The 14,060-nt window shown below is 44.1% G+C and overlaps 1 protein-coding gene across 11 annotated transcripts in view; it reads left to right on the top strand.

Annotated features, from left to right (window-relative positions):
• The window catches only part of Cit (citron rho-interacting serine/threonine kinase), a 168,352-nt gene extending 159,080 nt beyond the window's left edge, over positions 1-9,272 (top strand). For 9 of the 11 annotated variants that reach the window (XM_010604064.3, XM_010604068.2, XM_010604067.3 and 6 more), the window contains 4 exons: positions 1,395-1,473; positions 1,599-1,778; positions 7,848-8,151; positions 9,239-9,272. In XM_010604064.3, coding sequence (XP_010602366.1) covers positions 1,395-1,473; positions 1,599-1,778; positions 7,848-8,151; positions 9,239-9,262 — 587 coding nt within the window. In that variant the 3' untranslated portion in view covers positions 9,263-9,272. The remainder of the gene's footprint in view (positions 1-1,394; positions 1,474-1,598; positions 1,779-7,847; positions 8,152-9,238) is intronic. The other 2 variants (XM_010604065.3, XM_033762410.1) reach the window with 1 other exon arrangement.
• The last annotated feature ends 4,788 nt before the right edge of the window (positions 9,273-14,060 follow it).

The raw sequence follows: 14,060 nt of genomic DNA on the forward strand, positions 1-14,060 counted from the left end.
TTTTTTTTTTTTTTTGGTACTGAGGATCGAACTAGGCAGGTGGCAGAACCACTGAGCCAAACCCCTGGCCCTGATCATGAATTTCTAAATGTGGGACTTCTGGGTGAAAGAATAAACACACACATACACACAGATATGTACACAGGTGACTGTATGAATGTTCTGAAACAGTATTGGGGCTGAAACACCCTTCAGGGGTATTTTATTTATCCATTTCTACATAATAAGCTATTTCCCAAATGTAGTGACTTGAAACAGTAGGCTGTCATTGCTCATGATTCTGTTGCTTGGCCTGGCAGTTCTCTGTGTAGTGCCAGCAGGGTCCCGGGGCCACTAGAAAATCAGAGCAAAAATCAGAGCAACAACCTCAAGGAGGGGAGGCTGCCTGAGAGCTCAGGACTGCCACACGTAACTGCGAACCTGATAGCAAAGTAATAGTTTGTTCAAGGAATAATAGTGCTAATTACCTTTTCCCTTTAAGGAAGGACCCATAGAACTCACCTGTGTCCTCTCCAGTTTCTATGACATTGGTAACAGATACAGAGTATTAAGAACAGAAAGTATCTAATTATCTATGAACTCAGTTTTTGTTGTTGTTGCTTACTTGTTTTTGTTTGTTACTGGGAATTGAACCCAGGGCCTTTGCACTGAGCTACATCCCCAGTTCTTTCAAAAATCTTTTTTGTTTAGAGTAAGGGTCTTGCTAAGTCACTAAATTGCCCAGACTGGGCTCAAATTCGATCCTCCTGCCTCAGCCTCCCAGAGCGCTGGAATTACAGCTGTGCACTATTGCATACTTATATATATACTCAGTTTAAATCAATATATAAGCAACATTTTCATTCATATTTCCTGTCTCCTTCATTCTCTATCGCAGCTCCCCTAAAGGAAAAAGAAAACTTTTATAAGTTTCTTATTCTTCTGATTCTTTATGCAAATATAAGCATGTAAAAACATATATTCTTATTCCCACCTTTTTTTGTTGTTTTTTGCAGCACATGCCCTGCAAGCTCTGCCACTGTACCACACCCCCAGTGTCCCCCCTTTTAAAATTTAAATCAATAAGGTAGCACATTTTACATATTATTCTAAACTTTGCTCTATATTTGCACTGAGAAATACACCTATTTTTCATAGCAGTACATAGAGAGCTTCATAATGTATTTTTATAGCTGTGCAGAATTCTGTAAGCTTATAATATCTGATTGAGTTGGTTCCTTTTTTCTGCTTTAACAAACAACATGGCAGTGAATAAACATGGCCGTGCATGATTAAGCTGACACGTGGAGATAACTGTGGGGTTGCTGGGTCGAAGAATGCATTGCAGCCAGGTTTTGATTTCCCTCTTTCGTCCCTTCTTTGCCCTACACCTTTCCTCCCTGGTGACCACGCAGCCTACAGAGAACCCTATCTGTTTGTGACCCACTTCAACTCACTTGAAGTCATTGAGATCCAGGCACGCTCCTCCCTGGGGTAAGCAGTGCCCGTGTATGCTTTTATGTCTCCAGCTATTGGGACAGTGTTGGGGTGGAGCATGTGTTTCTTCCTATGCTCCCAGTGATGGAGGTAACCTGCAATGAATGTGTGGAACTCTGCAGGACCCCTGCCCGAGCCTATTTGGAAATCCCGAACCCACGCTACTTGGGTCCTGCAATTTCCTCGGGAGCAATTTACCTGGCCTCCTCATACCAGGATAAATTAAGGGTCATTTGCTGCAAAGGAAACCTCGTGAAGGAGTCCAGCACTGAGCACCACCGGGTCCCCTCCACCTCCCGCAGGTACTAAACCTTTCCCTTTCTTCCCTGGGGGAGGGAAGTTCTGCGCGCAAAGCATTAGGAAACCTTGCTAAGGTGATTGAAAGTTTCTGAATCTTTACCTTGTCCTCAAGTGCAAACCACTCATTTCTTTGAGATCTGTGACCCTGAAGTGTCACAGACCTTCAGAAGCATAAGGAAAATGGCAAAAGGCTCCCTTATAAGTTGGAAGGGACCTGTCCCATCTCCTTTGGTAGATATTTTCAGCGGTGTTATTAGAAATGGAGCATGGATTATGCTTCACAGTTTAGCAAATACTTTGCTGGTTTAGCTGTTGGGCTTGTGGGAAGAGGTACAGTAGCTAGAATGCAGCTCAAAGCTTGATAAGAGGGACAGGCACCATCAGGCATGAAGAAGCCTCTGATGGGGGTAGTGTAAGCCCTTAGAGACTCTTAGGAGGGCCTTGCAGCTTTTGTTTGGAGGCCAGGGGGTACTTTCTGGAAGAAATGAGCTGCAGCATGGTACGAAGGAGGGCAGGAGTGCTTGGGCAGGAGGGAAAGTCTTGTCGGGAATGGAGATCTGCAGGTGTGAAGTGATGAGAGTGACCTGGGATTTCCGCAGAATTCAAAATCTCCTAATCACGATCAGAGCGATACTCGTCTTTTTATTTTTAAGATTTTACTTAGTTTTGAGTTAGTGATCCAATTAGATTAGCACAGAGTTCAAAGAATAGATACAAAGGAGTGTCTAGTACAAAGTCTGTTTTCATCACTGTATTTTTTTCTAAGAGGTGAGGTCTTGCTATGTTGCATAGGCTGAGCCTGAATTCCCAGGCTCAAGTAATCCTCCTCTCTCAGCCTCCTGAGTATCTGGGACTGTAAGCATGTGCCTCCATGCCTAACTTCTCTTCTGGCTCATTTCTCTCAACTCTCTTTACCCCACCACTGCCCAGGTTCCCACCCTGGAAGGAGTATATTTTTAAAGTTTTGTTTCCACTCAAGAGACCATTTTGTACGTGTGTGTGTGTTTGTGTGCGCATGCATGTATGTGGTATACTATTCCTTTTTTGAAAAATTAACTCCGAGTTGGTCTTTTTTCCGTTATTAGAATGAATTGCCTGATGCTAGGTAGCTTATAAACAAAATAGCTCATGATTTGGTTTGAGGTTGGGGATTCATCTCTGTTGATGGCCTTCTTGCTGGCAGAGTCCTTTGGTGGCTCAGGACATCACATGTCAAGAAACAGGAGCAGATGTATGTTTGCCTCTTCCAATCCCTGTCCAATCCTCATGACTTCCCAAAGGCTCCACCTCTAAACTCGGCATTGGATTAGGTTCTTACTCTTTTAGTACGTTGAAATTGGGATTAAATGCCACCACTTGAATCTTTAGGGGACACTCTCATACCATATCCGGCACATTCCTTACTGAGATCATTTGCATGCTGTAAAATCTTCCTTTTAAAATGTAAATATAGTGGTTTGTAGTAAATTCACAGATTTGTGCAACCATCACCACCATCTAATTTTAGAACGCCTTTATCACCCCCAGAAGAAGCCTTGTTTCCCTCAGGTGTTCTGATGGCAGAGGCACTAGCCGCCTTTAACAGTTATCCCCGCTTGTCTTTGCCTGGGCACAGGGCTTTCCTTACCACACAAGCTCTGAGAATAAGTCTTTCCCAGGACACGTCAGATGTTGCCAGTTTTCTGAAGAACCTCTACCTACTGTCTCCAGTGTTTGGTAGACTGCAGGTTTTCACAGATACTGTGTGTGGTTACAAGTCTGTTGATTTCAACTTTAGCACAGATCTAGAGGCAGGCATGGGTACACAGAAGTTGTCGTTCTGAGATTTCAGTTGTTTTTCTTATATAAACAGTGTTCAAATTTTTGCAGTCAATTTTTACACCATACTTGGTCAGTATGATTTATTTCATTTTTGCTGTATTGGGGATTGAACCAAGAACCTTGCCCATGCTAAGGCATGCTCTACTACTGAGCCACACCCGTAGCCCTGCTCAGTGTGGTTTTCACCCTAGGAACTTGCAGGAAAAGTAGACATGCCAACGAACCAGGCATGTCTGTTTTGGTTTGATGGTACCTCAAGAGAGCTCGAAGAACCGTTATCCCTAGAATTTTGAAAAGTTGATTTTGACCATTTTTACCAGCATTCCTGTTGTTTTTATGAAGAAACAGATTCTCAGAGACCCTTCCTTTGCCACCCTGGAAATGCTCTTCTCTGTCCTTCTCATACAAGTGGTAGCATATTTGGGTCAGGGATTTAGCTCAGTGGTTCGCTGTCTGCCTCGCAAGCGCAAGGTCCCGAGTTCGATCCCCAGTACTGAAAAAAAAAAAAAAAAACAAGTGGTAGCATATTCTGTATGTTCTTCTGCGCCTTAGTGTGTCTTGGCGATGGCTTCATGGCACTATATGAAGTATTCATTTTTCGTTTAATGCCTGCATTGAATTCCTTCACACAGCTGTACCTCAATTTATTAAAGTCTTCCTTCATCGGTGGACATTTAGTCTGTTTCTAATCTGTTGCTGGAGTAAATGACTGAGCTTATATCATTTGGCATCTGTAAAATCTACGTGTAAGGTAGAGTTGTAGCAGAGCAGCTGATGGGAGTCATCAGATGTGTATTTGTAGTTCTGTTAGGTGTCACTGACTTTCCCCCACTGGAGGCTGCACCCATTTGTTTTATTTATTTTTCTGAGTACCAGGAATCAAAGTCAGGACCTTGCGCTTGCCGGGCAGGTGTGGAGCCACTGAGCTACATGCAGCCCACTGCGCACCCTTTTGTTAACCGATCAGCAGTGTTAGAAGTGGGACTGGCCTTTTCTTGACACAGAGAGCTAAAGCAGAGCCAGGGCGATGTCAAGGAAGCTGGAGGCTTTGGTCTACACAAGGTCTGAGATTATTTAACCCAGAGGAGTATTTAGTCAACCTAGAATTTTAATCTTCTGGGCTAGTTCACCAGCCCCACGTCTACCCTCCAAATAGCTATGTGAACCCCCTGCTGGCGGGGTACAGCGTCTGGGGCTCTGGATGCAGAGGCGGGGAAGACAAGCTCCTTGTTCTCCAGGGGCTTATGCTTAGGTGGAAGAACCAACTCCATTACAAAATAGAAAAGACAGGCATCTGTCTAACATACTGTCATTATGTTCTAACAAGTCAGCTTTCTTTTATTGATGTATTGGAGTTAACTAGAGATGTGTGGTCAGCAGGTTTTAATTCCAAGAAAACTTGCTGAAAAAATTGCAGTGTCAATAACTGGACGTCCCTAACTCATTTGGCTTGATGCTACCTCAGAGAGACTGCTCGGTGCTCCATCGTCCTCCTCTGAAATGTTTAGATCTTCTTTGACTAGTTTCCAAGTCATGCCAGGGACAAATCAAAATATTACAATTAAGAATTTTTCTTCCATTGTCTCTCCGGTTAGATGGCCAGACACCTTGCTTTTGGGACTCTGTGTTCCATGTAGGGAATTGCTTATTCTTTGGTTGAAAATGGTTCCAGAAGCCATGAGCAAGGGGCAGAGATAATGTGTTTGCTTCCCTGCTTGCTGCCAGGCATGTCTGGAAAATCTTTCAGTTAGCTTTTAGTTGCCTTACACAACGGTCCTTTTGATGCTGACTGCAGAAGGCTGCTTTGGCTGGGTGTGATTCACTGCAGTCCTCATTTTCCTGGTCTGTTTAGCAGAGCAGGAAACGTTACTTTACTCTTTGCAGACTGGACATGGTAGAACATCAGTCATTAATGGATATGTAGATAGACAACTGCCCACTTGGCTTCGAATGCTGAGTGTTTTCTTTCCTCCTTTTAATCTAAACCAATGTCCTGAATGGCCTTCCCTTAGCCAGCCTCCCCCGGGCAGGGAGCGCCCTCTCACTTGCTTTACCATGTGCCCTTGTGGACACATTCCATTTCTCTCCCATTACAAATAGGCTTAATGTAGCTCTCCTCCTTGCACTTAATCTTTTTATTTGCCTTCCATATCTCAAAGCTATATGGCTAGAGGTACATATTAACTTTGATTTCCAGACATAAAAATCTGAGTTATCTCAAATTTTACTGCTACACAGATAGCACAAAAGGGTCCTAGCCTTCTGAGAATTTATCTGAATTGGTTCCACAGTTAGAGTTGCAGGGGATTGACACGCAGCTGGCTATACTGAACTGACCATTTATAGCCTGGTCTCTGCTCACCAACCTCTTTGTTTCTGAACCTGGCTTCTTCAGAGAGGTAGTTAGAGCCACGAGTCTGAAAACATCTTCAGGCCAGGGCCAAGTGGAGGGTTGGACTGGCTTTATATAAAAGGGGATCTAGGGTATGGCTCAGAGACAGAGCTTTTGCCTTCATATGCATGAAGCCCTGGGTTTGATTCCAAGCAGCATACACGCATGAATGCACACAAAAGGAAAAAAAAGGCCCCAATGTTTGCAACTCTTGGGTTGTTACCATCTACCTCTGGAGGCCTGGGACATTTTTCAAGACTGTAGACTATTGTCTGCCTTGTTCAGTTTCCTGACTGTATCAAGTCTGATCCCTATTGCCTCTTGGTCATCTTATCGCCATGACTGAGAATCATCCACATCTGCGTCAGGTGCCAAAGACTCTTGGAAAGCCGCCTTGAGGACAGGCGACCAAATACCAGCTAGGAGTGGGACAGATGTGGCAGTGGACAGTGACAAGCACAGGCTTTCTCCAACTATTGCTTTGCATTGAAGGCCTTGGTGGATCCCTGACTTCTGGGTTGTAACAGGGTTAGTCCTTAAAGGAAGACTTCTTTTTGTCTCTTCTTGGCTCTGGAAAATACCAGGTCAGTAGGATATAGTATGAGGGTTTTCTTGTCAAGCTGACTTCGTTGGAATCCCATCTCTACCACTCAGGTGAGTTGCCTAACGTGTCTCCTCATTCTTGCCTGGATAGTGAGGGTCATACTTGCTTACAGCTCAGAGCTGTTGTGCTGGTTTACCCAGACAATAAGGTAATGAAAGTAAAGGCCCCTTACTTAGCATGGGGCCCGGCACACAGTAGGCACACAGAAAATTAAAGCTTGCACTGCAACCAGGATGCTTGGATTTTTGTTGTTATTGTCATCTTTGTTCTCTTCCCTGCCTTCACCACTGAAATAAAGCAAACAGGAAGTCTGAATTCCAGGTCTGATCTCTTTCTTTCTTTTTTTTTTCAGCTTTAATTGAGTTTATTGGTACATCTTAGGGATACAGTACAGTTACATTCATTGTTGGGATCTTGTACCTCTACATGACAAGTCTTGATTCTCATTTTTTCCCCTTACCTCTGCCCTCCCTTCACCCCCTCCTCCCCTCCCCATCTACAAACACTTTATTTTCATCTTTTCATTCTCTCACATTTTTTCTTTTCCCTTTTTACTCTTCCCCTACCCATCCCACCTTCCCTACACCTTTAGCTCCTTTCTTCCCATTTCTAAATGTCAGTAATCTTATTAGAATCTTATGCATTGTTGCAGATTATTTACACCAGGGAAACTATTCGGTATTTACACATGTGTGACTTACTTATTTCACTTAGGAGTATATCTTCAATATGTATCCATTTTCCTATGAATGAATCTATTTTCTCATTCTTTATGGCTGAGTAATATTCCATTTTATAGAAAAACCACATCTTCTTTATCCAGTTTCCAACGGATGGGCAAATAGGCTGTTTCCAAGATTTAGCTATTACAAACTGTGCCGCTATAAACATGGGTGCACATACTTCTCTGTGATATGATTCTTTTAGTTCTCTTGGAAAGATACCCAGCAGAGGGATGGCTGGGTCAAATGGAACCTCCAGTCCAAGCTCTTTGAGGTATCTCCATATTGATTTCCATAGTGGTTGCACCAGTCTGCACTCCCACCAACAATGGAGAAGGGTTCCTTTCTCCCCACAACCCCGCCAACATTTGTTATTGTGTGATTTCTTGATAGCAGCCATTCTTTGTGGGGTAGGTCTGATCTCTTTCTAAAAAACAGTGGTGAGGCCGGGGCATGGAGCTTGCTCAGAGAAGGGAAGTGTTCCATTGGGGTTGTGACTCCTCAGCTCTCTGTCTCCTTGCCTTGTTGCCAGCAGCCCCAACAAGCGAGGCCCACCGACGTACAACGAGCACATTACCAAGCGCGTGGCCTCCAGCCCAGCACCACCGGAAGGCCCCAGCCACTCCCGAGAGCCAAGCACACCCCACCGCTACCGTGAGGGGCGAACAGAGCTGCGTAGGGACAAGTCTCCCGGCCGTCCCCTGGAGCGCGAGAAGTCACCAGGCCGGATGCTGAGCACGCGGAGGGAACGGTCCCCTGGGAGGCTGTTTGAAGACAGCAGCAGGGGACGGCTGCCCGCGGGAGCTGTGAGGACCCCGCTGTCCCAGGTTAACAAGGTGAGACAACATCCTGAGGTTGCAGGTGTGACCTGGAGAGCTGAGACTCCCTCAGTGCCACTGCCGTAGAAAGGGATTGCACTGTTGGAATTCAGGCTTTGTGGGACATGTGAGTTCAAGAGGAGCCTGTACTTTATTCAGTGAAGGGGCTTCCTAAGCAATCAGAGAGTGTGTGTGTGATTATAAGGAAGACATCTACATGTATCAGGTATATCCTAGGTACCAAAGGGTATCTTGTTTCCTTTCCCAGAGAGAAGTGTTAGTGGCTTCTAGAGATATATTTTCTGTATACAGGCAAATGTGGATGTATTCCCCACTTTTGAACAAATGATAGCATGCCATACAGTGTTCTATACCTTCCTTTTTTCAGACACACATCAAATGCACACATATATGTACATATACATACACATATGTGTAGGACTTTTTCGGGACATCTACACAAAAACTGTTTGCCTTCTAGAAGAACTTGGTTCTAGAAGAACTTTTTGAAAATTTTAAATCACGTTCATGTGTCACTGGTATGATTTTATTTTTTAGGTTAGTGATTGTGGAGACAGGTTGATGTGTTTGCAGGGGGCTCCCGTGAGCAGGACACAGCCCAGTGTTTGATGACTGCTCTGCAAGAGAGCCAGTTCCTGGAGTCCACCATGGACAGCCATCTTTCTGCCCCTGCAGTTGGTTTTCTGGATGGCATTCTCTTTCTAATGCCACTTGTAGCTCAATCTTTGGCACTTTGCTGTAAAAGAAAGGAGGAAAAACCATTCAGATGTTTTTTTTCCTATTCCTTCTGATTTTCCAATAAGATTCTCTCTATGTGTGTGTGCGCGTGCGTACACACACACACACACACACACACACACACACACACACACACGCAGCTTTGGGAGTTTCTGGTGACTTTCCCTGATTGATCCTAGGCACTGAGGGCGAGCTCCACGAGTTGGTGCTGCCCTGTACTCACTGTTAACTGCAAAATTGACAGACCATGTACTACAAATCCCTGTCTGGATTATATAAAGTGAGCCCCAGCAGTTTTTGGCTTTGGAGGTTAAAATCTGTCCTCCTTATTTTGATTTGCTTCTAGGTCTGGGACCAGTCTTCAGTATAAATCGCAGCCAGAAAAACAGCTCATCTCAGTCTGCAGGAAAACACCAAACACACTATGGAACTCTGCTGCAGGGGACCCCAGCACCTGTCCACTCAGCCACCCCATGGCACAGCTATTCCCAGACCCACCTTGGTGCGGACACCTCTGTTTCCAGGAGGTGCAGGTGGCCAAGGCTCTGGAGCAGTCAGAGCTCGGTGTCTCCTGGGCACCTTCTTGCAGTCATCTTTGCACTTTGTTACTCTTTCAAAGCATTCATAAACTTTTGTACCTAGCTCTAAGCCTGTACCAGTTCATCAAGGAAACAACTATGGTTAGAATACCAACTGGTTAGAATCCTAATTAGCTACTTCAAGACGCTAGGGTTGGTTGGTTTTTCTTTGGTTTCATTTCTTTTCCTATTTTTTTCTTCTTTTCTTTTTCCTTCCTTCCTTCCTTCCTTCCTTCCTTCCTTCCTTCCTTCCTTCCTTCCTTCCTTCCTTCCTTCCTTTCTTTCTTTCTTTCTTTCTTTCTTTCTTTCTTTCTTTCTTTCTTTCTTTTTCTCTTTCTTTTTACTTCCTTCCTTCCTTCCTTCCTTCCTTCCTTCCTTCCCTCTCTCTCTCTTTTTTCTTTCTCCTTTTTTTTTAAAGACAAGAATTCTTAATAGATTTGAATAGCAATGTATTTCCTGTTGTAGTCATTTTTAGCTTAGATCACACCCTCAGGTCTTTGCCACTGAAATGTAGTGTAGAAGAGCCCCCATCAGTTGGCTAACCTCCTGCATTGATGTAGCTTCATTCTTGTTCCATTCCATTCTCCTAGATGGCCCTGTTTTACCCAGGGTGACATCATAGCCAAATGTTTACTGTCCTCATTGCCTTTTATGGCCTTGAACACTTCCCCTCCCACCAGCTGAGAATGTATGGAGGTCATCAGGCCTCAGCTTGGAGGCAGTGACCTGGGGCCAAGGGACCTCACTGAGCTTTCTTTCCCCACCCCTCAGTGTCATCCACCCAGCCTGCTGTCCCCGCTGTCCATGTGGCTTTGGCCAGGAAAGCATGCATAGACTTGTTCCAAGCCCAGCATTAATGGGCTTTGGGGTTGGGGAGGGGACAAGGCATCTACCTTCTGTCCCTGACAGTGTGTTGCTCCCCACTCTGGGACGGGGAGGAGACCCGTCCAGGAGCTCTGCATGGCGGTTCACTGCATGTGCTGTCCCCTGACCTGGCTGACCCTCTGGGTTGCTCTGCCACTGTACTGATACCATCCCATAGCTCCCACCAAATTGAGACCCTCTGATGACTTGCCAACTAACTAGCCACAACAAGCTGCAGCCTGTAGCACTGATCAAACAAACAAAACGCTCAAGCCTTACAACCAGAGAAGGATTTCAGCAAACCACCACCTCTCAATCAGTTTCCCCTCTGACCTTCACACTTCCCTGCTGAGTTCCCCGTGGATGACTCCGTGTTCACACAAGATCCAGCACGGTTCTACCCCACAAAACTGTGACTTCTCAAATGAGCCTTTCCCTAGGGCTAGACCTAAGACCAGGACATTGGAGAGAGAAGCCGCAGCTCAACTCTTCCAGCCCTACAGGGTTGGCAAGTCCCCCTTAGGTGCAGTGCGGCTCACCCTGTTTCTCTCTGCCCTCTTTCAGAGTGTGGGATTCCTGGCAACTGGTTTAGAACCAACCTAGAGGCTTTGCAGTTGGCAAGCTAACTAGCAGCCTTATTTCTGCCTTTAATCTCCCATAAGGCCGCTCATGCTTTGGATTCTCCATGACTCTTAGGCACGCCTCAGCAACCAACGCACATCCTAGGTAGGCTGAAAGGTAGACCTGTTTCCACCGTGGCAGGTGAACACGACTGTCTTCAACCCATATGTACACAGTTCAGGTTACTTTCCAGAATGCAACCTGGCCTGAATACTGGCTCCTTCCTGCTCGTCTCTTAACCTAAGTGCTTTCTTGTTTGAAATGCTCATGAACCTCCATGTCATAGCACTTTTGGCAAGTGTCCTGCTGTTGTGTTTCATGTGTTGCTTGGAGTCTTTGGGGTCATAGTCCCTCCCTCCCCTCCCCCAGGGCAGATCTGACCGAATGTTTGCTGAAGTTTTTGTCTCTTGGTCCACAAGTATTTGGAAAGGTCACTAATAATTGGTCTTTCAGTCTTGGCATTTCATTTAGGATCTCCATGAGAAATGGGCATCTTGAGCCCTGAAAATGTATATTGTGTGTCTCATTTGTGAAATGCTTCCTGCTATATAGAACCTAGCTCTAAAGACTGTACATATTTACAAGAAACTTTATATTCGTAAAACAAAAAAAGGAAATTGAATTGGTTTCTACTTTTTTATTGTAAAAGGTGCATTTTTCAACACTTACTTTTGGTTTCAACGGTGGTAGCTATGGACAGCCATCTTCTTTGGAGGGTGGAGAGCCCCGTGTGACCACCAAGATGCCAGCAGGAGATATCGTAACAGGAAATCGCAGTCAAAAGCTTATTAGCATAAATAAGATTCTAGGTCTCCAAAAGTACAGGCTTTTTCTTCATTACCTTTTTTATTCAGAATGAGGACAAGAACACAAGGAATAACTCAAGATCCATCTTGAGAGGAATGAACTTTGTTGTTGAACAATAGTGAAATAAAGCAATGATCTAAAAATGTTTGCTTTCCTGTGATGATGACATCTTCTTTCCTTGATGGAGAGCTTGCTTGCTTGCTTGCTTTTTCTTTCTTTCTTTCTCTTTTTAGTACTGGGGATCGAACTCAGGACCTTGTGCTTGCGAGGCTGGTGGTGAAACCACAGAGCTAAATCCCTGGTCCCCTTGCTGGAGAGCTTAACTATTGTCTGGGTTGGTGGAGGCTTATTGTCATGGCATGGGATCTTCTTTTGGGAGGTGGCAGGAGCCACATGGTTCTGAGAACCTGCTGGTCATTGAATCAAAAGCTTGGTGACATGCGCTTCAAAAGTATAATGTCGAAGTTTGGCCAGTACTTCCAGTGAACCATGAATTTGTTATAAGGTCATTTATAGGACTGGGGAATTGGAAAGCTCCTTTAACTGTCAAAATAGGCCATTTTGAAAGGATTACTTAACAGTGGATTACCTGTAATGCAGCTGACTAGGAAAACAGGTCATCTTGAGATTATTCTCAGTCTGATGAAGCCACTGAGGATTTAGTAATGTACATTTCTTTGGAGGTACATATTTGGAGTTCATATAGTAAGTAAAAGTGAAAATTCTTCTGTTTTTAACTAGGTGAGTTTTTACAATCTGCAAGGTAAATTTTCTCTACCACTTTTTAGTTTGTTATATAAGCTGGCTTGATCCAGATAAACATTAGCTTTGGCAAGTAGTGATTTTTTTCATGGTTTTTAGTCTTTGATCTTTTATTTTCTAATGGAGTAACTCTGACCATGGCCAAAATTTGACTTGCGTGGTTGGATCCGATGGCTTGTGATGAGAGTCATAGATGAAATGCTGTTCCTTTTTTCTCTTGATTTTGGAAGCTGCCACAAAATCTTAATTGTAAGAATGAAAATAAGTCACAAGATGAAGAAGTGAAATGTTTGACTGTTTCTTTGTAACGTTAAAAAAATGTCCAGCAAATACCAGCCAGCCAACCATTGTAGTTACTGTCCTGAGGATTCTTGGCAGCTGCAGAATACTTCAATAGCTAAGTAAACATGATTTGATTCCAGAAGGAATGTGCCAAGAAGGTTCTTTGGACCCTAAGCTACAAGCTCAAAGAAACTATTCAGTTGCTCCATAAAATGAGGTTCAACCCTTAGTGCTGCCACACCTGTTTCTTAAGCACAAATTGGATAATGTTTTCTTTGCTTACAACTTAATTTTCATGGGACTAAGATTTTTGAATGCATAGCAAACTTTATAACCACGAAGCATAGACATCTGGGCCAAAAAGAGATCATTTGATTAATAGGATTGAACAGCTAGCTTGTCTTTAGAATTAATTCTCTTGAATGTGACTAGCTTTAGAAAAGATTTGTGCAGATTTGAGGCTAAAGTTTATCAGCTAAGCAAGCTTCCATTCTCTTAACACAACAGTTAAATTGGCTTGATCTGGTGGTGCTTAGCTTGGGGAGATTTTGCTTCCTTTCCCCTAGAAGCCATTTGATAATGTCTGAAAAAGTTTGGTTATCACAGGTTTGGTTTTACACAGGGTATGCTATTGGTATGCAGTGGCAGAAGTCAAAGATGCTGCTAAATATTTTACAGTGCACAGTACAGCCTCCGTCCCCTAGTCACAAGGAATGACCCAGCCCAGAATGTCAGCCGTGCCCTGAGAAATCTTGGTCTCTCCTAGTTATTTTGGTCAGATTTCTTTGTTAGTAGTTTAAATACTGCTCATGGCATCTAAAGCATGGGGATTGGCCCTAGGCATGCAGTATTTATATGAAAAAAAATTATCATTTCCCTAATCAACTGTTGAACCTTTAGTTTTCTGAAGCTGGGGAGGGTGGAGGTAGTGGAAATAAAGTACAGTGGTGATCACTGTTTTTCCTTGAGTCTATCAATGATTAATGGAACTCTGAAGGGGTTGTTAAGGAGTCAAGAGGAAAGGACTTTGAAAATGACTTTGCTACTGTGTCTAATATAGGCTCCTTCAGAGAGCCACAAAATAAAAAAAAAATTGACCCAGAGTATGCCCCTGTGGAACGGTCGCCTGTGTTCTCCCTGGCTCCCAGGTGCGCTCTCTCTGGGGCTGGGGGACACAGTAAGGGCTGGCCTCTTTGTCCAGGTAAAGGCTCTTAAGTTGTGTGAGGGACAAAAGGAACAATGTAGTTGTGTGAG

The sequence above is a fragment of the Fukomys damarensis genome, unplaced genomic scaffold (assembly GCF_012274545.1).
Source record: "Fukomys damarensis isolate Sample0158 unplaced genomic scaffold, DMR_v1.0_HiC HiC_scaffold_12, whole genome shotgun sequence".
Lineage (NCBI taxonomy): Eukaryota > Metazoa > Chordata > Mammalia > Rodentia > Bathyergidae > Fukomys > Fukomys damarensis.